The following is a 24,730-nucleotide window of genomic DNA, read 5'->3' as shown; positions in this document are numbered from 1 at the left end:
GGGCCCGGCCCGGTCGCTCGGCGCCCCTGGCGCTCGGAGGCCGCCGCGCCGTGAGGGGCCCCGAGATGGCCGCGGCGGAGGGACACGCGCAGGGGACACAAAACGGGCAGAAAATACGAGCTTTAAATGCTTAGCAGCCAAACACATTTATTAGTCTTTTTTTTTTTTTTCCAGGAACCCAAAAATAGTTTGTAGTTATAATGTAAGCAACTGAGTTGCACATAATACAATCATATCTTTCAAAAAAAAAATTAAAATAAAAACGAAAAAAGCTGTTTAAAAGCCCAAAAAAAAAACCTTCAGAAAACTTATATAAGTATTACACCATCTCTCAGTTTCAATGAAATGACGACGACTTAATTCCTTATTACTCTTAACTTGTCACACTCCAATAAAACATCACCCTTTTTTTTCTTTTCTTTTTTTTTTTTTTTCTAAATCCAGCATGAGAAATACAGTACCTGCTATGGCAAAAATACACAAAAAATGCAACATTTCAGCTTATTTGTACATTAGTAGAGTTTAAACATCTTATTGGTTTTTTTTCTTTTTAAGTGAACCAGTGATCTTAAGTACCACTATACTAAAAGTAAAATAAAAATATAGAAAAGGAGGAAAAGGGGGGCAGCCAGCCATACAAGAGCACCTTCTAAAGTGCTGAGTTTCTGTGTCCATGGAAAACCCTTAGGAAGTTTAAACATGTCTTGAGAATGTGGGATGGAAATTAAGATGAAACCTGGATATGCAAGGCATTGTGTCATCTCCTCTACATTCTCCCCATTTGTCCTGTAATTTTCTTTACTGCACACTACAGTAGGAGGGGGGGAAACCAGAACTAAGGTGAGAGTTTAGTAAAGAAAGCCATTTCAAGTATAAGAAAAAAAATAAACACTTACAGGTAACTTGCAAATAGCATCAATATACACACAGCCACTATTTTTATTATTACAATGTCTGCTTCTGGGGGACAGTGTTTCAGGCAAGAGGACTTTAGCTGTACCTTCCTGTTACCTATTTATGTGCAAAGTAGAAAAGCTGCCTTTTCTAATCCAGCCATATTGGACATCGTTGATTTTCTGTTCTGCCACTTCATTCCTCCATTTAGTAAGGACAGAGGAAGGTGGCATTATTTTACCAAGAAGACTAGATGAAATGAATCTATTTCTCCATTTCCCTTCCAGACACACCCTTCTCTCATTACTTGTTCACAATGAAGAGAAACTCTCTAAACTCCTGATGCCCACCAGTAGCCAGTTTCCTGAACAGGTAGAAGGCATTTACCTTTGTAAACATAATCCCTTATGTTTGTGGAACTCAAAGCAGCATCTCGTATCTCCAGCCAAGTGGTGGAGATGAAAATAGATCAGAACGCTCCCCTGTCACTGCTTCTCCTCCTCTCCTTCCCTCCCCCGTCCCCAGAAAGATTAGATTTGGTTACTTTTGTTAGAAGGTGGGGGTTTTTTGGTTCTTTGGGGAAAACACTTAGCATTTCACTCTGTCAAATGAAGTAAACATTACAGAATTACCATCAGTCATACTGCTGTTTGTTCTGCTTTCTAGATGAGAAAGAAAAAGCACTGTGCATCAGATGTTCTGTGTGTTTTAGAGCAGGTGTGGCAAAAATCTAAGATACAGATGTGTGTAAATCCCACAGATGCACATGCATCACTTCAGCTTCTTTCTCTGCAGAATCACTATTTACACTTCATCTTGATTACTGGCAGAGATGGAGAGGGTGGCACAGGGCAACAATGGAGACATGTTCCTAAGGCCACGGGGAGAAATGCAGGACAGAGAGGACCAGGGAGTGTCAGACAGAAAGGTTGCAGGTATAGAAACCATATTCTTGGTATATCAAATGCCAAATTCCAAAAGGCATGGGCTCATATGCACATCCCTGAGACGCACATCCAAGAAAGAAGAAGCAGCGACCACATGATTGAGAGGGGAGAAAGCAGCAGAGGTTCCCTGACAGCTGTGGGATTTACCCAATGAAGACCTCTTCCCCCACCACTCTCCCAGAGACATTCTAGGAGAGCTGTAAGGCATATACACAAGCAGCATCTACTATCATTCCCTCTGTTCCTACGTTTTATTGGCAGGTGATGGCTTCTGTATATTGTGGTCAAGAAGAGACACTGCATTTGAAGTGTGACTGGTAACACACTGAAATTAACTCAGGGAAGTAAATAGAAAGCTACTCTGCCCTTTATCCCTGGAGCAGCAGCGTAAAGGAGCAAGGTTCTTCATCTCACAGTCCCCTCTCTGAAACTACACCCACCACCTCCCCTTCATGATGGCAGGATAAGATGTGTCTACTTGAAAGATGACATTACCAAAAACGCTATTTAATAGCAGGGAAAAGTACACAAACTTATTCTGATTTGGTGATCTGGTGAAAGAAGCAGCAAGCTTAAAGTACTTCAGTTTTGAAGCTTATAGTCATGTGAACTGTAGCAACACTGGCACAACTATATAAAAAAGAGCAGTAGAAGGAAATAGGCATAAAGAAGGAGGAGTTTGAGTAACTGAATCTCCATCAACTTCCATAATTTAGGATCTGAGTGTTTGATGGCTTTAACAATTAAGAGAAAAAAGGGTTATCTCCCTCTGCACAAGCAAACAACGTGAAAAGAACAAGCGAAACTTGCTGTGAAAACCTCATAATACTTCTATCATGCTTTTTTCTTTAAAGCACTTTACAAACATTACTAGTTGATCCTCACAAAACCCCTGTGAGGTAGGTAAGTATTATTAACAACCCCGCTTTACAGATGAAAAAACAAAGGCAAAGTAGTTAAATGATTTGCCCAAGGCAAGGGAAGAGTAATGGCCAATGTTCGAATTCAGGAGTTCCAGGCTTCAAGTCCCGTGCTCTAAACCACAAGTTCAAACATCCTGTTAGAAAGGAGATAACAGATGGAAATAAAAGTCCAACAAGTATAGAAGAAAAGGTAAGATTAAAAAGGTTACATTAGAAGGAAGTGTACCACGAGGTATCTTAGTGAGTGATTTTAAACTTCAGATTTTTTTTTCCTTTTTTTTTTTTAAAGGCAATCTGACAGAGTGGAACCCTGATAAGATCACATCTGCAAGGCAGACACAGATGCGAGAGGGATCATCAAGTCTATTACTTATTACAGTACTGTGAATGTCAACAAAAATAACATTGCTGCATGAAAACACTGAATACAGGCAGATTAATCTGTTTATGATATTACACCTAAGATAATGCCAAGGATAATGCAGGTACCATGGTTCACCATGGACAAAGGAAAAAGTCAAGTCAAAAGGTCCCTATTACAATAACAGAGAGGGCAATGAGATCTGCATTTTTCTGAGGAGACTGTTCCTGGAAACTCAGCAAGCTTCAAGGAACATACATAATCCACAATGAGTGCATTTTGGAGACATGAGGAGGTAAATCCTTTTTTATGACCATTATGACATCACCTCTTAGTAAAAACAGGATAACTTCTTTTAAATAGAGAGGACCTGGTCTACATGTCAATCTACTGTCCCTAGAATTTCACACACTGCCAACATTAATGCTAAGTCACTAGCAGTAACATCAGACAACAAAGCACTGGTAGCTACTGATGTTGAAAAAATGCAGTCCTCATAGTCGGGCTTTGACCAGCACTAGAAAGTAAGTACCATCTCCGCCATTTTGTCCACAGCTGTGCCGTCACTGTATGAGCTGTGCCAGAAACAGCAGCAAAGAAAACTTTAGGGAGAAGGAAGTGTAGATATCAAGGACCAGCTATGTTCTAATTCTCCTGGAAGAGCACGAGGACTGCTGTGATGGAAAACTAGCAGTAAATCAAAAAAAGACAGTGCCCATGGCACCATGTTTCCTGAGCTTAGCAAGGGCCAGAACACAGGAGGTGGTAGATAGTTCCCCAGGTAGAGCTGGTGTCCCATTCACCCTTTCGGCCCTGGGTTAACACTGCGTGGCAAGAATTCACATCCCTGTGCAAGGCTGAGAGCTGATATTGTTTTGCGCTCAACGTTAGTTTTTCACATCTCTGCTCAGTTACCTATTGGCCAATGTCTGACAAAGAGAGGTTCTTATCAACTCCTTATTTCAAAGTCATCACCTCCCCACTTCCCCAAACTATAATGGATATACCATGGACACAGAAACTCCTGAACAGTTTAGCAAAGTATCTTTGTCCCCTACACCCCCTTTGCAGAATGCATAGTTTACAATTCACTTACAAAATAAAGAAGCAATGCTGACCACATATGGGACCTTTTTTTTTTTTTGAAAAAAGAACAAACAACCTCTTCTTAAGTTCAGTATCAAAATTCACATTTGCATAATAATACATTTCAAGGCCATTAGAGAGGAATGAGAGCGAAGCAAAGAAAACTGCAGAGTCTCTCCTCTCTTTGTCTTCCTGAATAGAGCTGAGGGATCCCACTGGAGTTTCTTTTCAGGGTGGGAATTAGGAAGGGCTACAACAACAGCTCTTGATCTTGTACACCTCATGTTTTGGGTGGGACGAAGAGGTGAATTATTAGAGAAAAAAAAACAAATGGAAGGAGACACTGCAGATTCCCATGTTTAGCTACAAACAGCTTTGAAGAAACAAAAAATTACTTCAGATTTTTTTCCTTTTAAACACTTCTACCTCACCATTTCAAAAACTCTTTTTTTTTCTTCTTGTGTAATACCCTGTTCATTTAAATGGCAACATTAAGTGTGCTGGAAGTTGAAAGTTGAAAAAAAACTTTTCCTGTTTTGCTTATCAGGACTCGGGCAGAGAGGGTAAAAGTGTGCCTGCACCCACTATTTAACAGAAGCTACAAAACATCATCTTCTCTACATGTATAAATTTGTCTCAAACATCACTGTGTTTCAATTCTCCAGTGCTTACAAAAAAACAAAGCTACACACACTCACACTCATGCACACAAACATAAAGAGAAGCCACAAAATACATATACAAACTCAACCTGCAACGGCAGACTAGCCTAAAACTATCAACAGCTTCTGTGCATCACATGACATCCCTTTGCACCCCCCACCCCAATCTCTACCACATATGAATACGTATTGTGCAGTGTAGAGACCAGCCCAAAGATGATGCTTGTCAAAAGGGACCAGTGGGCTGCAATCTCGATGTCTGACCTCTTGAAAGAATAAATTGACCATTGTCTTCCCTCCAGCCCAAGTGGTCTCCTCAATTAGACAGTCACTATACTCACAAAGGCACATTCATAAATACCACATTTAACTTACTGCTTGTAAAAACATAGGAGGAAAATGTGAAGCGCTTATACCCCGACCCATTCCTACTGACCCAGCAAGAAGTATCACAATAATGTATCACTTGGTGAGACCTTACTCCACCTTTAAAAGGTACATAATAAAGAAGTCTTCCAACACCTCTTTTAATTTTTTTTTTTGCATAAATGAATGCTTTTTTTGTTTTTGGCTTACATATTTTGGAATACAGCACACTCACTATAAAGCTCTGTTGTAAGGCTACCCCCTAAAGTAAGGCTGTTCTACCTTGGCTTGCATTTTCACTTCATTTTGCTTCTTCTCCACACGTTCCCAAAACAAAACAAAAAACCCCACACAAGCGCCTTATATAGAAAGGGTAAGCCATATCTGGCAGGGAGAGGGAGGGGAAAGAAAGCACGTAATATCATAACCATGTCACTAAAACAGCTATTCTAACAAGCTGTGCAACCTGCTCAACAGTAAATGATAAAGAAAATGTTCACTTCTGGTTGGTTGTGTTTCATCTGAAACAGGAGGAGCTTCCACTTTCTCTCAATTAAAAAAAAACCCCAAACTTAAAAAAATGAGGAAGTTAGTTCTGCGAATGTAACAACACACACCAATACCCAAGAAGAGGCATTTCTTGCCAAGCAGTGCCTCCTTGTATTGCGCATTCATGCAAAATTCTCCAGTCTCTTCCCCTCCGCCCACCACAGTCAAGAATGTTTGCTGCAAAAATACTTAAATACTTAACGCTGGCTGGCACAATGCATTCTTCCCTTTTTTTTTAATTTTTCTTTTTCCCTGGAGTGCTCTGTATTAATTTACAGAAAGGCTGTCAGAGTCAAGTCAAAAAACTCCCTTTCTCGCTACAAAGTTAACAGGAACCCTAACACTGCTGCATGTTACCAGTCTCAACTGTCACACATACAGGGCAAAAATGGCTCTTTTGCAGAGGGCACTTGATTTGCTAGAAGCTTGCTTATATAGCACAGGACTCTGGGAGACTTCTAGAGAAAAGCTTTCCTGCATAGCTTGATGAAAAGCAACACGCAAGCAAACCATGGATGCAAACGGTTGTTGTCTGCTGCGTGCCACAGATGAAACGGCATCTATTGTAGCCTGATAAGTTTTAAAAATAGGCTCCAAACCACCAGGAACTGTGGTGCTTTTTGTAGCACAGATGAAACCTTAAATCACTTTTCATATAAGCATTAGAAGCTATAGTTACTACATCACAAAGTTTAAAGTCACTAACGCCACAGAATAGAGAGCTATATTTTAAACAGGACCCTGACTCAGTTTTAACAGCAATGTAGACAGACCCTTGAAGTAGGCAAAGTTCTGCTTTGTGAGTCATCACAAAATGGACCTGCTTTCTATTATCTACTGCAGGGGAAACTTTGGTAAAATTCAGCAACACTGGTATTTACAGTGATGGGACACTTAGGCAAAACATTATGAAGGACATGAACTAGCAAGGCTGCTAAAAGTCTCCAGTTCAGCTCCTACTGTATAATCCAACCAACAGCTCAGCTACAGCATAATTGTTGCTCTGTGTTTTAGGTTTGGATGTGAATTCAGGACAACAGGGAAAAACAGCTCTGTCTACATTGGGAAACTTCACATACTTCTTCCCATTACTGTTAACATCCTTCTGCCACAGGTGGAAGCCTAGTACTGGAGGTCAAGGGAAAGAAACAGTGTGGGTTTTAGATATCTGTCTTTCAATCACAGTGGGAATGACTGATATGACCTAACAGTATCAGTTCCTACAACTGCAAAATAGCGGCAAATAAACTACAGAACTGAAATGATATTTTGTGCAAAATCAATTCAGACAAACCAACAGATTCCGTGTATGTTGCTTCACATTCAGGACCAAAGTTGCATTTTAACAGCATTTGTTTGTTGTTGGTTTTTTTTTTCAGAATTAATTTCAACGTAGTTATCTTGGTATTACCTTCCTGCCCACAAAGCATGCATGCATATTTACAATTAAGAAAGCTGCTTCTGTTAAGGGAACCTTACATCTTTAGAAAGAAAAACCTATCTTTTACTCAATCAGGACTCGTACCCTGAGATGCTAACCATCCTCCACAAAACCTGCATTTCAATCCACTTGAGAAACCTGGATACTAAAGTCACGTGATTTACAGCGACTGTGATATATGCAACACAGATGTTTGCTGCACTGGAAATACAACAGGTCCTCATCTGCTACCTTGGCCCTGATCCAGCTAAGGTTTATTTATACAAAGAGCCCTTACTCGAGCAGTATGCATTTAAGGTCAGTAGGACTAATTCACAGGAGGATCACTCCTGATTTCCCGAACCAGACTTGGTCAAAAAATTGGGTACCTCAGATACACAAACAGCGCTCCTCTTAAAGTCAACAGGAAAACAATATGCGCAAACAGAATCAGAAACCTAAGAGTTAAACATAATAAAGAATGAATGAACAAAAAAACTAACCAAAGCAAGAAAAACCCCTGCAGTACTATTTGGATACATATTTAGATAAACTGGAATATGTGGCAACATTTTGAGGAGAAAAAATACGGCAAAAGTTTTAAGGAATAAATGCTTCGAAATTTCATGGTGGGAAAAAAAAAAAGAGACCAACTTAATATAAATGCTTAATTGTAACTTAATCTTTGAGGTGGTTATACCACCCAGTTTGTTGAAAATATCCTGTTTATATTGCAGAGGTAAAAACATACTTGGCTTAACATTCTTGTTCATTACACAAGCCACTTAATGTGAAGCACAATAAAAAAACTTGTAAGAAAAACCTGACACCCTGTGATTGTAAAAAAACCTCAAACCAACAAAAAACCCACTCTCACGACTGCTGGGCACGTGTCCAGGTAGAAACATAAAAACACTGGGAAAAGATGGCAATTCTTGTAAAGTAAATGTCAGAGGTCTCAACACAGGTTTCTGAGCTGTACCCCCCCCTTTTTTTTTTCCTCCCCCTCGCTAGACTTAAGTTGTCACTGCTAAAATGAAATCCTCAAATGGAGCAAAAAATTATCAAACATTAAAAAACTCTCAGCTTGATAGACACTGAAGGGTAGGGTAAGCAAAGTGGCTGGATTTTTATCTGGAAGGAGATGCCCATAGTCTATTCCAAGCTGTGCTTTCCCCAGCCTCTTTTCCCTACCTTCCCAATACGTTTAAACAAGACACTGCCACTGATTCCCTCCCTGGAAAAGTTTTGTAAAAGCCCCAAAGTACCCTACCATCAATTCCTGCTGACTTTTTGCCGTTATGAGCTCAAATGGTAGCAGAATTTTTACAACATTAAGCAATGGTTGTCCCCAGCAGACAAGTTTGGTTAGCAGAATGCTCAGACAGCACTTGTAATAGCATGGTTAGGAGTGCCATGACTAAGCCATACAAATCTGTCAACTGTAGTTGAAAAACAGCAAGATTAATGTTACTTTAACAATTTAGGGAAACTGTCACTGAGGAGACAGTCACTAAGGCTTACAGGACTGCACATGTAGGAAAGGAGGAGCAGACTGTTGTACTACAATAGGTTTGGACCCAGCAGACTGCTGAAACTCCAGACTGTCAACCCTTCAGCACTCAGTCACAACCCACTTCCAAGTGAATGTCAAGTCTGTTGGCTTTTTTTTTGATTAAATTCTATGGTTTCTTTTGTTTTAGGACACTGTTGATTTGATAAAACACAGTTCTGGCAAAGCACTCAAATTCTCTCCGTAAAACAAACAAAAAAATAAAATCCCAAAGTTCCTAAGTAAACCCACCTTCTACTGGCCCATGACAGGATTTTAAAGCACATTATTATTACTACTGATGCATTATTTTCAATAGACTCACATGCACACGCAGCACAACATGAAAACACTGGGCAACTGCTATGAAAAAGAATTTGGCATCTGATTTCTTTAATAATAAAATCTCAATTACTACTAAGTAACTCATTGCACAACATGCTTATGCAGCATGCTCTTTTTCCTTAAGAAGGGGTACATCTATTTCCATGAAGTGGCTATACTGCCTCACTTTGCCTCATCTTCCCTCCCTTCCCCTACTGTAGGGCATGTGGGTGCATGTAAAAAGGCACTAGCGCGGTTTTTGTGGTTTGAGCCTGGCCGTTTCAGGCGCAGTAAGCCCCTGACCCTTAGAGCTGGGAGACAGAAGTTGGCCATCCCAACGCTGAACTCTGAAGTTCAAGACTGTAAGCCCTGACAGCCAGCAGCAACAGGGTGAACAGAGGAGTTTAACAGGTATTTCCCTCATATAAAATAAAACAAAGACTGGGAGGAGGGGTGGGTGAGGAAAAGCAAGCAGCAGATCTCCAAGTGTGGAATAAAACTGACCAAATAGCTGAAAACAGCAAAGTTGATTTCCATTGTACATTGTACTGGAGTTTTTCATTTTTTTTTTTCTGTACTGAAAAAGGCAGGATAATAAACCTACTTCATTACTCAGTATTCTGTCAGCACTGGTTTTCTTTAGCACTACTTAGAAGTGGTTCAAAGAAGCACCATCATGTATTTCCTGCTGGTCCTCCTAACTGAGGACCCTTTCAGTTAAACTATACTGCATTTTAATAAGGTTTATAGTTTCACTTTGCTTTTAAAAAAGGTGCTTAAAGAGTATTTTCGTTTAGTTTCAATCAAGAGGGAACAGTAGATTTCCATTCACACACTTCTCCATGCAACTGCACACATGTCTGCATGAGTAATAAAGCACTATAATGATAACCCTTCTTCTCCCACAACTTGTTTAAGATTGCAATGAATTCCTGTTGCTGATATTGAGAAGTTTTCTTAATGTACTTTAATTTAGAAAGTCTTTAAAATTCTTGATCCCTCGCTTGACAGTAACATTTGGAGATTTTTTCTTTTTCTTTTTTTTCTTTTTATTTTTTTTTTTAGCATTTTTCTTTTAAAGTAAAAACTTTCAAACATTTTGAAGATTCAGGAACTTGTAAAAGTTTATCAACAAGAAACAGCCATCTATCTAGGATAAGGTTAAATAAACCATCTTCAAAAAACTGGCTTCCTACCCTAGAATTCCTGAGAATGCTTGCAAATTTAAAGCAGGAAAATAAAATGTTAAAATAAAAACAAAAACACTGTTAAATGCTCCCAGAGTTAGTCTTCATCTAAAATATATATATGCACTTTTTGGTCTTTTTTTTTTTTTTGTACGTTTTAATTTTTTTCCCTTTAAGCTTACAATGGAAGAACAATTTAGCTTTTCTTTTTAAATATTTCAAATCCCTCATTATGTCTTGTAAACAAGAGGGGCTCTAGCACCCGGCTTTCACCGTAGTATCGCAATGAACTCAACTAGCCCAAAGTGCAGGAAAAGGGACCTTAGGGCAGGTTGGGAGAGAGAAGTGAGGGTGGAACACAGCAATGAACCAGCATGTACAGCAAAATCATGTGACAGAACAGATACTGGCTTGCTCAGGCCAAAGGTGCTTCACTAGGAAGTACTGCTGGCACAGGACTTTTAAGAACCTGCTCTGTGTGTCCGAGCGTGGCTGGTCTTCGAGCAGAGACTAGAAACAAAGCTTTATGGATGTCTGCACGCAGGGGCCACTAGCTAGATAGCAGGAGTTGAAAGAGAGCACTTCATTTCTTTGTGCATGGTGGGATAGATGAAGGAGGAGTCATGATAGGAAAGTATATTCCAAAGGGGCCAGAGTATGCTGCACACTCCAGTTTACTAAACAAATACAAACCTACTCGTACTTTTTTACCATGTAACACTTTGCATACAAATCTACAGGCATGTGTATATGCAGCATTTCCCTCAGTCAGTCTTCCTTGTGACATTGGGTTTACATAGAAAGGGCGAATTAAAACAGCCACGTAATTCCCTAGCCCTTCCCTCCCACCCCCAGCACACAGGCACACACACAGGCACACATACATGCACACCCCCACTCCATTACTTGCATCTGCTTTGCCTTCTCCCCACCAAACCCACATGTAGAGTTAAACGTATCAGACACGGTCATATCCTTCAGTGAAAACGCTTAAGAAACAGACTCCCCTATCCTCCCTGCTCCATCAGGTAATAAAGCCCAAGCACTGCTACCTCTGAGGGCTGGAATGGACAGGTATATGCTGGTACAGAATGTCGGCACTTTGTTAGACAGTATAACGGCCAGACAATGCCACATGGAGTCCTAGCACTTATGGAAAAAGTACCGGCATCTCTCTTCCCTCTTCTCCTGGCCCCACCCCCATAAAAGACTTTCTGCTTCATGTCAAGGGATGTGCCTTCAAGTCTGCTACAACTCTTTTCACAACAACAGGTCTTAAAAAGTTTTGTTCCCAGAGCACACACGCACGCACACACTGGCTATCACTGTGGATTATAGGTCACCCCTATCCTGCCCAGAGTACTACTACACTGATGCTAAAAAACCCCAAACCTTTCCTTAAATACAGAAATTAAAAAGCAACAGTACAGAAAAAGTAAAAACAAAAAAAAAAAACAAAAAGGTGCAATACTTTTAAAAAAAAAGTCTTTGCTAGTTATATACTCCCTAAGCAAAACCACATACACAGGAAAAAACACAACACAGAGAAACAAAAGGAAACCTTTGAAGTACACACTGGTTTAAGAACATTCGTAAGTAAACGTTTCTGTCAGTGATGGTCTGGCGCTGTAATGACACCGAGGCCTGGCACAGGTAACGCTCACCATGAAGGACGCAGGAAGGAGTCAGCTGCATGTGCTTTCAGGAGATGAGGCAGGCCGGCCAGCAGTCTGCTGACACGATTTAGTTTTCTGTCAGTTTTAATACAAGCAGTAAATCAATCGAAAGGCTAATTTGGTTGGGCTGGACTTTCGAGCATTTGATGGATTCCTCTAAAATGAATATGGGTGCTTATTCAGGTTTGGGGGAGAAAAGAGAAACACTCATTGTTTTTAAAGGTACTGCAAGAGACTGAATAAGAACATTTGTCTTAGCTGCACAAAAAATGGCAATGTCTTCTTTCCTCCTCTTTTCCCCTTGTTGGAAGAAATAAATGGCTTGCATTATATAACAAACATTCTAGGGTTCATTCAGTACAAAACCCCCACATGCAGACATAAATAAAGACACTGCTACTCAAAAGACAACATTGTCTCCCCTCTCACCAAATCCTTTGGATATGGCAGTGTTCTGCTCTACCACAGGGTTAGAACAAGGGCTAGGAAGCAACTATCCACTCTGTATGATCTGCAGACTTGAGATAGCACCCTGCTAAAATGAATTTAAAAAAACCTACCAACAAATTTTAATCCAGCCCAACTGGATTCTGCTTCAGCCACAGGGACTCCACCATGCCTGTCTTGTTTTCAGAATCAAGACATGCAGATGGCCAGCCAGCCCGTAGACCATCAGCAATGCAGCGTTTCAAGATTATATATAGAGAGAGAAAAAAATGCACACACACAAACATGTGCACACGCACTCACACAGAAACAAGCACACGTGGGCAGTTACATGTGCCAGAACACACTGGTACTTATGAACCAGCCAATCACAAAGTGTTGGTTTTTTTGTTTTGTTTGTTTGTTTTTTTTCTGTTTTGTTTTTTTTGTGGGTTTTTAAATTTTTTAATTTTTTTTAGGTTTTTTTTTATTTTTTTTTTGTTTTTAAAGTGAGGCTCCGTCAAGTCTTCCCCTCCCCCCCAATTCTCTCTTGAACCCCTCCCCTACCCCAACCCAACATGGTAGACCTAAGGACGGAAACACACCCAGTGCAAACAAAGTTAAAAAGCTATTTTTTCAGTATATATGTTTCTTAGCAACAACTTCCGTATAACATGAAAAAGTGAAAAACTAGAAACTAATTTTTTTAATTTTTTCTGTTTAAATTTAAATGGTATGTGTACTTGCTTCACATTGTCTTTCTACGTTGGCGTTCACGATTCAAGTATTTCAAGAGTGATATGTTCTCTTTTTTGGATTCATATTCCAAACGAAAAAACTGAAGTTATATAAGGGAGGCAACTATGTGCTCAGACAGTCTGTCAATGACCCACCTTTTTTTTCTTTCTCCATTTTCTTTTTTCCTTTTATAAATGTATTTATTGCAAGTTGAAAAAAACGAAAAGGTCAAGTTAGTGCTGCTGCTGTTCCAAAAAAGGTCACGAGGTCAGAGTTGAAAGTTCTAAGTTCAGATTGAATCCGACCCTCCTCCCAGAAGGTCTCCAGGTAGTAAGGGAGCAGGGCTGCCCATTCTGTGTGGATCCTCTACGCTTGGGACCCCCCACAAGCTTGAAGAATAGTTTGGGGGGCCCCACAATGAAGCGCCAGTGAGATCACCCCCACTGCTGCCACCGCCGCCACCACTGCTCCACTGCCCAAGCCCTGTTGACCCACCAAAGAGATTCAAAGCAGGTCCAACTGGATCTGTCTGGTTCTGTCCTGTCTCCAGGGATTGCCAGCCTGCTGCGGGTGCACTCGGGGTTGCTGCAGGTGTAGGGGGCTGAGCTTGTGCCAGAAAGCGACTAACTTCTTCATCGGTGGCAAACTCAGCCAGGATGGTAGTGTTTCCCAACACACACCTAAAAGACAAGATACATGCAAGTAAAAAAAATAGAGCCAGAAGATAAGGGTAAGGGATTCAGAAGCACAGGAACAGTACTATTAGGTGCCCAAACCAAAGGAAATATCGGTTACATCGCTATAATTGAATGAACATGGAAAGCTTCAGCTGCTCTTGACAGTGAAACTGACCCTAAACACAAGAACTCCCCATTTTATATGGGGGAAAAAAACCCCTGATACAAAAACTCCAACCCCCTGGCCCAACACTCAGTTATGCCTGCAACAAATCCTTTCTAAATTTAAAGTAAGGTCCTGAACATGAACACCAGGAGCAATAAAAGTGCCTAAGTGCAGGCAAAATGGTTAATGCACATATGCCCCCTTTCAAACAGAACAGAGGAAGAACAGGTTTTAAATGCAGGAGATTAGTATAGTTCAAAAGTTTTCACTGAGTTTAGGGGCTTACACCATGCCCCCCACACTGCCTCCCCTAAGATTTTGTCTCAAAACCTCACTTACATGTGCAGTGCAGTCTGGGCCTTGGCCGCCTCCTGTTTGGTGTTATATCGGATAAGGGCGGTGCCCTGGGTCAGGTTCAGATGGAATGTCAGCAGTGGGCCATGCTGCATGCAGATCGTCCTCAAGGTTGACCCATCAATCTGAGGAAGAATAGCCAAGATAAAACAGATGTTTGTAACTATTTCTCCAAATGTACTTCAGTCCTAGCTTCATCCCAGTAATTAAAAGATATTCTGCTCTCAGAAAGGAAAACAGGTGAAAGCGGTGGGAAGTAAGCAAAGGTGACGGAAGTTAATTTTCAAACAGGAACTGGTATGCCTTGACTTCTCATGATCAGATGGAGTTTGCTTTAGGGAATAATCTGACTTATTCCCATTCACTTGTAGCTTGAGTCCAGTGTTACCCTCTCTCACCGAGTTTCTTACACTGTCACTATCCTTCCGTTGACAATTTTTCCAGTAATTATATACAACTTGTAACCACCACCTTCAGCCATCAGAATTTTACCAAAGGAACCAGAGTGCCTCAGTCTCCAGCATTCTGATTTCAGCAAAATTTAGATAAACATGAAAGGTTTTTGAAAAACTGGAAATATCTCAACAGTTAATTTTTTAAAAATTTATTTTAGTGCTTCTTTGTCTTTATGGGTTAAGAAACAGTAAGTGACAGAAACAGTGATATTCCTGCCAAACCCACCAATGTTCATTCCTCCTGAACTAATGTTTTCACAGAAGTTGTTGCCTACGTTCCTTCTGCAGCAGCAACAACTTGTTACTTACCTCCGATAATACCTGCTCTCCCAGGTGTTCTGTACAGACAGATTCCATTCCTGGTGTGCCACAGCAATATGCACACAGGAAAGGGATCTGTATGTGCAAATACTTAAGGAAGTGCTAATTTCTTCCTTCTCTCTTTCCTCCCTGTTATATAATACTTCAAATGAGGGAAAAGGAAGTTGTGTGTGGGTACAAATATGGTCAAAGTTAAAACAGAGAACCTTGAAATGACAATACTGTTCCTTCCAACCCTAGCCATTCCACAAGTCTATGAATCCACCCTAACCTTTGCGCTTCCTCCTCTATGGAGTATTGACCTGCAATAAGTAGAGAATCTGTTATGAAAAGAGACAATTATAATATGCTTCTGTCTCTTTCCTACTAACTTAAACACCTCCAAAACATATTCTTCATCCATTAAATAATTCCTAAAGCAGTATTAAACTCTCTTGCACAAGCCAGACTTAGAACTGAGTCTTCCGTTTCCTTCACATCAAGGAAAACAGTGTTTTCTATGAAAGGAGCACAGTTCACCATTTTGGGTGATCTGAAGGAGACTTTAGTTTTATCTTTCACATCGATCTTTTCTTAGACTGTAGAAGCACAATAAATTACCTTGCTGAACAGGGGACTCTGTCTAGACCTTGAGGTTCTCCTGATAATCACGAAGGCTTTTCCCAGTCCTTGAATTCAGGACTAATTGGGAATGCTGAAATCAGGATCTCCACAGAACTCATTTTGAATGGAAGCAAGCTCTGAGAATACTTGCAGAAACAACCTAACTAGACTGGTTTTGGCAGGAGTGTTGGAAAAATTCTGTGGTTTCACTATGGAAACACTAAAGTGAAAACTGGCAGTTACACCAACTTTCTTACTGACAACATCCCAAAGAACAGCTATAAACCATTCCACATTATAGTCACGCAACTTACCCTCACTTCTAAGAAAAAAACTTTCTGTTCCAATAGTTTTTTGTAACTCTTAAGTAAAGAAATGTTTTAACAGTCACGTAGCAAAACCTGAACATCCTAAAGTTAGCTGAAGAGATTACAATATAGAAACACGTTACATATCTTGACAAATCTGATTTTGCCAGATTTTATTCAAAGAGAAACAACTGAAGAATTCACAAATCCTTGGTAAAGCAAACAAGTTTCCAGAAACAACCACAGAAAATACCTGTGGAGTGAGATTGTGAAGAACCAGCCAGTAGCTAGGACGAACTGAGCCACCATCACTCCAAGTAGATGCTGCAAATTATAAGACAGAGCAATGAAGACAGATTTGATACAAAGAAAAACCATCTTTCTTTACAGTTAGGTCTTTCAGTCTCAGAAAAATTCAGTGTTATCAGTCCTGTTAACACACGAAAGCCTAATATTCAGTCCTGAAAACAAAACTACACCGTTCCTCACATTTGACATCAAGATTCATTTTACTAGAGTTACTTGGAGGAGTTTCCCACCCACAGCAAGCATCTAGTCTTGAAAGACCCCATGTAGTAGGTATTCTCTCCTAGCAGCTCTCAGCCCTCTTCACTCATTCCCTGCAGCAGGACCTGAGATTCTATCCCCCACCCGCCCCAGTTACTGAGAGCAAATTTCCATTTTAAAAAGGAACTTTTTTCCTTTTACCAGACAACTACAACTTTCTTTCCTCCAAATCATTAGTGCTGTGAAACATACACTCCTCAGGTCTGATTAACAGTTCTATCAGTTGGTTCTTCTCACCAGAGCCAAGCCTTGAGTCCTGTGCCCCCCAGCCCCTGACCGATCGGGGTGCTGTGCTGTTCCATGGAGATGATGGTTTAGGGTTGGTCAGGCCAGGAGGTGGGCGGGGCAGCCCTGTAGTGTTCCTTGAGGAAATATGGTTTTTCCACATCTTGTTGGAGAGATGAGTGGGATTGTGTCCTATGGGATCTGGGGACCACGTTGATTTGTAATCACTGAATTTTGCTAGAAGATTAAAGAAATTGTATGTGTTAGAGAAACTGCTGAGATTAAATAACTGTCCTATCACAGTAAACCTTTTGACCACGTTTGTATCGGAGACAAGCATGAAGCACAGAACCATACAGTAGTTAATTTGCCATACTGGAAAACCACATGCTACAAGTAAGTCAATCTTTGATTATTTTATATAACCTGACAAAAACAAATTAATACACCTAGATATATATGATAATGTAGAACACTGCAGTATGTTCCATCATTAATAAGATGAATAGCAACTTTCATATCCGCACTACATTTCACCTGAGAACTCGTTACAAGTTTGGGCACTACTGACCTTTAATGAAACTGAATCCTCTTTAGGTACAAATCCTGCAGAGAACTGAAATGAATATTTACCATTCTTGGCCTACTAAGGTAACGTGGAGGTGCCATTTGGAGGTACCATTTGGTCCTAAAGATCAAAGCTTTCTCACGAATCACAGATCTCACACAATGTTGACAGTACTGTTACAACAGTAACACATAAAGGTGGCCATTTAGCTGTGTTACAGCTGGACTTAAACAATCTTGATAGCCCATTTTTTTACTAGAAACATTACCAGATGACTGTTAGAAGACCAATAGTGGATATCCCTAACAGATTTCAAGAACACTTCATGCAGAAGTTCAATAAAAGAGAAAAGTTAAGACTCTCCAAAATGTCACTATTTGCCATGAATATTTGGGAGCTCTTCCTAAACCAGTTTTCCTTAAGAAGGCAGACTGCAAATTCTCCCATACCTTCTGACACCAAGCGACATTTCAAAAGTCAAAATTCCTTGAGTAATTTTTTTTTTTAACTTGTTCTGCAGTGAACACCAATGAACACAAGCACAGCGATCTGGGGGAAAAAGTTGTGCCAGGAATGATCTTGATCATGAATTATCTTAATCATAACTCTCGTGTGTGTGTGTGTGAACATATGCATTTAACTTTATTCACTAACAAAAGATGGTAAATTACTTATTTGAAACAAAGTATAAAAATTCAGATTTACAATGTGCCAGAGCATCACAAAATAACACGTTTGGAAATCAAGACCATAAAGCTTTCAGAAATAGAAATGTGTTTCAATTTACAGCTATATTTCCATGACACAGTAACAGTCAGTAGCACGCGGGTTTCAAGCACTAACCCATGAAAGTATATGGAAGTGCTTAAAAACCTGCTTTCACTAGACTTTGTCTTAGAGACAGGTGAATTCTAAACCCTCAGTTCAGACGACCTGCTTTCTGACTGTGCATAGTTTAACAGGATGAACAGAAGATGTTATGTGGTAGTGGTCTAGTTTTCTCAATTCAATTTTCTCTTCAGTAATTTTTTTATCTCTTGGGTCTTTCTTACTTGCTAGACAAAATTTAAGCAAAGGCAAGAAGCTCACGCATGCCACTCCTTTGCCCAGGCTGTGAAAAAGAAATCTTTTATGCCACTGGAATGCTGCATACGCAAACACTGCTTCATACCAAAGTCAGCACACAAACCAGCAGCAGGAGCACAGTTTTTCTTGAGGACTAAAGAGTATTTTCAACACATTTTGTGAAGATGCTGAGGTAACATCTGAATGCAGCTTTTATTCGGTAAGACGAAAAAAACAAAGTCTGGGCCAGATGTAGTGCTCAGTTCTGCTTGTAACCTCTGCTATTTACACCCAATTCTTCATTTTTAAGTAGTTGTCAAGACAATGTCATCTTCAGGAGAAAACTGATATTTGCAAAAAGTTCAAAATCCAAATGGTTTGCATGGAGCATTTTACTCTGAAGTGCCTGAAGAAACCATTTTTCACAAGAAAGATTTGGAGACGTTCCCAACAATCTAAGACAGATATTTAAGTTACTATTTACAGGTCAACCATTAAATGCCAGAGGACTGAAAGTCCTCACTCTCCAGGTTTCAGGGAATGATGAGTGTCATAAAAGGTAAGGTAAAAATGTTCCCTTCACAGTACTCCCATGTTCTAAAGTTAAAACAAAGAAAATTACTCACTTTTACTCATACATACAGGAGAAAGTGTCTTTTAAAAATTATGACAGCCCTGCAACTCTTTAACATGTCAACAGATTGTACACATGCTGTTTTTTTTTTCTTTTTGCATCTGCTGCTTACTGTTACCTTATTTTTTAACTTGCATAATGTGTTGACTTTGGCTGGGGTAGAGTCAATTTTCTTTACATTACCTCATATGGGGCTGTGTTTTGGATTTGTGCTGGAAACAGTGTTGATAATACAGACGGTTTAGTTACTGCTGAGCAGTGCTCACACAGCATCAAGGTCTTTTCTGTTTCTCACATTACCCCTAGCAGCAAGAAGGATGGGGGTGCGCAAGAAGCTGGGAGGGTACACAGCTGGGACAGCTGACCCTAGGTGTCCAAAGGGATATTCCATACCACATGGAGTCATGCTCAGCATATAAAGCTAGGGGAAGAAGGGGGATATGTTTGGAGTTTTGGTGTCTGTCTTCCCAAATCACTGTTAGGCCTGATGGACTAAATATTCCAAGTGGAACAACAATGAATGAATAAGCGGAAAATGCTTTGCGTAAGTTCTGGAAACCACATACCTGAAGTGCTATGAACGTTGGTGAAGGAATTGTCAGAGGCACTGTAGGGCCAGGCACCAGGTGAAGGCAGCGAGGTGTTGAGGGAAGAATTAGACCCTATCAAAGAGAAAAGGAGAGAGTTGTCCGATTTCAAGGATATTCTGGTAATGCCACTAAACCTCAAGAGAGCCACGACAATACCAATGCCAAGCTTCCACACGACACACAGCGATGGCGCAAAGGCACACAGCTTCCTTCTTAGTCAAATGCAACAAACGATTCGCTGTCACGACCGGAACATCAGAATCATCTCAAGTATCACAGTGACTCAGATAATCACACACTAAGTTGTTCACTGTTTTACCTGTGGTGTTGTCCCGCAGAAGTTGGTGGTCAGTATCTACAATGGGAGATGTGGCTGTCCCCCCCAGCACACTTCCAGGGGTCACATAGGGGTCAGATTCAGGGTCAATGTTTTGTATACCTTTCCATGGCACTCCCGGTTGGAACTCTGGGACAGGAGGGAAAAAGGAATTAGATGCAATCAGGGAAATGTCCTTTACTAGAAGTAACTTTTGAAGGTATTTTAGGAGGGTAAATAGTTGTCTTCTACTCTGTTCCTCAGGAAAAAAAAAAGACTACTTTTTCCACTTTTTTGAATTATAATCTATTTCACATTTCTTCCCCCAGCACTAAAGCTCTAGTGTCTGAATAAGTCTACACTACACATAAAAAAATGGCTCAAATGTATCCAGTATCCCTTCAACTACTACTGCTTTACTACTTTCAGATGAGGTTTCAAAAGTTTTAATACATCATATATAAGATATATAAGATCAGATTATATATTATAAGATTAGATTCTGCACACATACTTCGTGTGTGTGCAGAACCCTTCCCCGAGGAAAGGCTACCTACCTTAAGAGTTTGTAAACACATTTGACACTTCTCACTGTAGGTACACACACACTTTATACATTACCTATCAACACTGAGGTAATGCTAAGGTGAGAAGCCTTGTGGTAAAAGCAATGTAAAAATACTCATTCGACATTCTTCATGCTTCACAGTGAGATAGGATATACTTATCATGCTTTAGTTTCAACTATAGCTCCAGGCATGCCAGAATTTTAAGACAAGAGGACGAATTATATCAAATATGGACATACAAAGACTCCAGTTACTGTAAGAAAGATCAGTAATCTGGTTCCTTCAGTGAATAAAAAGCTGTGGCCAACTTTGGAAGCAGTGATAAGAAAGTAAAACTGCCAAACACAAAAATAAGTAAAGAAGCTTCATATACTATGTGACAATTTGGGTAAGCATGAGAAGAGTGCCAAGGTGGCAGATTCATCCCCTGCAGATACAAGCCCAGGATACAGAATGGCACCTTTATTCCCAACCTGAAGTTCTGAAATAATTAATGATAGTTTACTTGAGTGTAATTAAAAAAAACATTATTAAAAGTGGGATCCAGGATGTGCTGTCTAGAATGAAACCAAGTAGGAATTATCTGGCATGGAAGGGTTTATTTCAGTCACCTTTTTAATGAAAAAGTATAGTCAAGACTGACTTTCACAGACAAACACAGAAGAAAATGTGATACTATGGATTCAAACAACTGACAGTAAGGGCAGTATTAGACTGTGATAATGCACTGGCAGGAGAATCTCAAAGACATAAGAAATGCCCTCCTGGGTCAGAACTGTGGTCCATCTAGTCCAGTATTTTGCTAACAGCAGTAGGAGAGATACCATTTAGGGACAGAACACAAACCTGGCCACTATCTGTAGACTACTGCCCTCACACTCTCCCAGCATCCACAGTCCTCCTATCTAGGATGGTAGAACTACCAAATGTTTTTCCATCATTTTATCCAATCACTGTTTCAGGCTAGTACAGTCTCAAGAAGCTCTAAAAGCAATACAATCCAGAAGTTCACCACTCCTGATGGAAAAAAAAAATCTCTCACCTATTTAAAATTTATATCCTCCTAAGTCCAACATTTACCATGGTCCTAGGATCACAGGATTCACAGAATTACAATTCTGCATTTATCCTGTTCACTGACTTCATGATTTTGTAAACATCAATTACATCTCCCAATCTTTAGTAATTTAACAAAATAATCCAGGAGGACCAGGTATCAACGCTTCTAACACTATGAGCAATCAGCACTGCATCAAGGAAGGAATCTGCTCAGCTACTGTCAAAATACTGCAATCCTCTGACAAACAGGACCACTGTATGCTTAAGGAAGAAGCAATGCAGCTCTTGAGTCTAGTCAAAATATCTCCTCTGTTCTGTGACAAAGAATCCACGAACACAGGTTAGGACCTCGAAATCAGAACTTGCTTAAAAAAGAAAAAAAAAAAAAAAGAAGTCCAAATCTTGTATTTGTAAAGATTTCTGGGAATTGGTGAGACCGAAAATTAAGTGCACGGTAAACTCTAATCAAAAGGTTAATAAATATACAAACAAGGCTCCAGTGATCAGGCATATTATTGCTTATGAACACATTCACTCATCAAAATAATCCTGGTCTGGAGAAGAGTTTTCCTTGAACTTCAGCATATTGACAAATTTCCAGACTATCCTTTAGAGCTGATAGTTATTCTCATGCACATTCACCAACTCTGTCTACAGACATGCTATTTTATTTCCAGACAGTAAAGAAAATACGAAATGCATTTCTCCACTGATATTTGAAAGGTCCTCTCAGAAACTTCAAACATAAGACTATTGTGAGAACCATGTCAGACACATCCAGGCCAGTTTGCCTGGAGTATATGACTGAACTGATCTTGAATGGGGAAGTTAGAGTCTAGTATTACCTAGGTATGCAAGTCTGTGTGACATAACCAAAAGACATAGTTCTCACCAATGCAGCAAAACTTGCTCTCACCTCCAGCTGTGATATCAGTTTGATTGGGCACCACTTCATTTATCTTTGTGCTGAACAATACTGCTTTCTTGAACGGCAGAATTTCTGCAGCAGATGGCATTTAGGAGGAAAACGCGAAAGGTGTTGTCAGGGTGAAAGCTAAGTTACCACCGTATTCATTCAAAGGAAAAATGCACCTATTTCAAGAGGTTTTCTCTTGTAAACTCATTTTTGTTAACAACTTATTTTCCAACGCTGGAGGAAAAATTCTATCTCCATGCCAGGAACTGACAGTGGGCCTCATCTACAAGCTTGTCAAGAAGAAGAACCTAGAGTGTAAAGTCATTTTAGGTCTTCATTCTTCATCAAGGGTGTTGATAAGGTAGATCATGATGTCAGCTAAGTTTTCCTGGTCAAGGAAGTCCATAAGGCAGACTGACTATGAGACAGCTCAACTGGCTGATAGTTCTGGAACAGTAACTTTTCCCAGTCTATTGACCTCCTAAGAGTGGGATGGTAATACAGGAATAATTGCATAAACACTACATGCCAAAACCCAGGATCTGTTACGTGAAACCTGCAATCATAGTCTTGGGCTACTTATTTGCACAAGAAATTAGGGACTGTGCTGATGATCTCAGTGAAAGTTTATGTTCGAGATTTGTGAACTTCACTTATCCTCTCACAGTCATGAGGCAGTCAGCAACAAAAAATGTTACTATCGCTGACAGTGGGACTACAGGTATCACTAAAGAAGCTCTATGATATATCAACGAGGAGCAAGGAGTAGCTATCCAGCTTCTGTTAACTTCTGTTAACAGCCTTCTGGTACCAAGAATCTTGTTAAAGCTTGGAAACATGGCAGAGGTGATCCTCACATGTCCTGTAACATTCCAAGCAGTACTGTGTTTCTCATTATTACACAGGGGAATGGTGACTAAAGAAACAAATTCAGCAATGAGACAGGTCTTGTAAAAGATTAAATTTTGGGAGTTCCTGGCATTATAAACAGTAACTCCAGCTCAAGAAGCTCAGTATTTAATATCCATGCTGACAGAAATGTAACACAAATACACCTGTACAGAAGGCAGTGAACAGTATGAAAATTTGTGGGTGTGCAGATGTTTTTGAGACAACTAATTCTCTAACTCAGCTCCTCAGAAAAGTGTCTAATTCCAGTAAGAAAACGAGGGGTTCCCATATAAAAGGCTTTAACTGCTTTTTCTAGGTTTCCTACAGTGTATCTGTCATACAGATTCCTAGGCTTCCTGGTGCAAGGTCTGTGCTACTGGTTTATTCAAGAGATGTACCTGAACTTTTGCTTTTTTGTGCTTGAGGGGACACACAGCAGAGGGTCTGCAGTTAGTAACGCTTTCCTGAAATGTGTCTTCCAGACAAGAGAAAACTCAAAGCATCCACTATTTGCTGAACAGCACCAGTGACTAATCTGTGCAACTTCCAGGACACGACTCTGTTTAAATGAATGTGTTATATAGAAAATTATGTGCGTATTCAAATTCATGTGTATTTTTTCCTAGATACTTGTGTTTTCTAACAGAAACATAAAATTCTGCCACTGAAACTAGAAAACTTAAAAAGTGTGATACAGCCTGCGATCCCAAAAGCAAAAAACTTCTATCCAATCCACAGGACTGCTGAGCATTACAGTGTTCTTCTACCCTTTATGCAACTCATGAGCTAAGGTCAACACACACACCCCATATACGTATCGTACCAGTAATTCTGGCAAAAGAGACCTGGCAGTCCACAATGGACCATATTTGTAAACAGTTGCCAGAAAAAAAGTTCACGCTACATAAAATACAAAAGTTCAAGAAAATCCTGTTCCCACCATCACCAAAAAAACTTCACTTTCACCTCTTTTGCTTTCTGATTCCATGCTATCTATCAGAATTTTTGCATCCCATGTCAGCCTAACACCACACAAATAAAGAATCAGTACAAGAGGAGGGAGCTGATGTTGTGCATTCTGTGAACATGTGTTTTCACAAAAATTTCTATAAATATTAAGTCACCAAACTACAGAACATAGGAGTTCACCTAACAAAAACGAAACACTATTCAGCAAATTCAGCAGTTAGTTCATATTTAGCCCCAAAATTTTTTTTTAGAAATTCAACATTTATGTTCCGATTTAATGTGGAAGAAATTTATAAAACAAGATGGGCCAAGCCGAACAACTATTTTCTTTGAAACCTTTACTTAAGTAAGTATGACGAGGGAAGG

The 24,730-nt window shown here is 39.9% G+C and overlaps 1 protein-coding gene across 6 annotated transcripts in view; it reads right to left on the bottom strand.

Annotated features, from left to right (window-relative positions):
- Positions 1 to 127: 127 nt before the first annotated feature.
- The window catches only part of TNRC6B (trinucleotide repeat containing adaptor 6B), an 85,863-nt gene continuing 61,260 nt past the window's right edge, over positions 128 to 24,730 (bottom strand). For 4 of the 6 annotated variants that reach the window (XM_018080288.2, XM_018080286.1, XM_018080290.1 and 1 more), the window contains 7 exons: positions 22,505 to 22,588; positions 19,964 to 20,110; positions 19,621 to 19,716; positions 16,800 to 17,024; positions 16,249 to 16,319; positions 14,294 to 14,433; positions 128 to 13,791 (listed from right to left, as the gene is read on the bottom strand). In XM_018080288.2, coding sequence (XP_017935777.1) covers positions 13,401 to 13,791; positions 14,294 to 14,433; positions 16,249 to 16,319; positions 16,800 to 17,024; positions 19,621 to 19,716; positions 19,964 to 20,110; positions 22,505 to 22,588 — 1,154 coding nt within the window. In that variant the 3' untranslated portion in view covers positions 128 to 13,400. The remainder of the gene's footprint in view (positions 13,792 to 14,293; positions 14,434 to 16,248; positions 16,320 to 16,799; positions 17,025 to 19,620; positions 19,717 to 19,963; positions 20,111 to 22,504; positions 22,589 to 24,730) is intronic. The other 2 variants (XM_018080287.2, XM_018080289.1) reach the window with 1 other exon arrangement.

This window comes from Manacus vitellinus, unplaced genomic scaffold (assembly GCF_001715985.3).
Source record: "Manacus vitellinus isolate BGI_N305 unplaced genomic scaffold, ASM171598v3 scaffold_5_pilon, whole genome shotgun sequence".
NCBI classification, from domain to species: domain Eukaryota; kingdom Metazoa; phylum Chordata; class Aves; order Passeriformes; family Pipridae; genus Manacus; species Manacus vitellinus.
The sequence above is the reverse complement of the archived record's forward strand: the minus strand, read 5'-3'. Positions and strand labels throughout refer to the sequence as shown.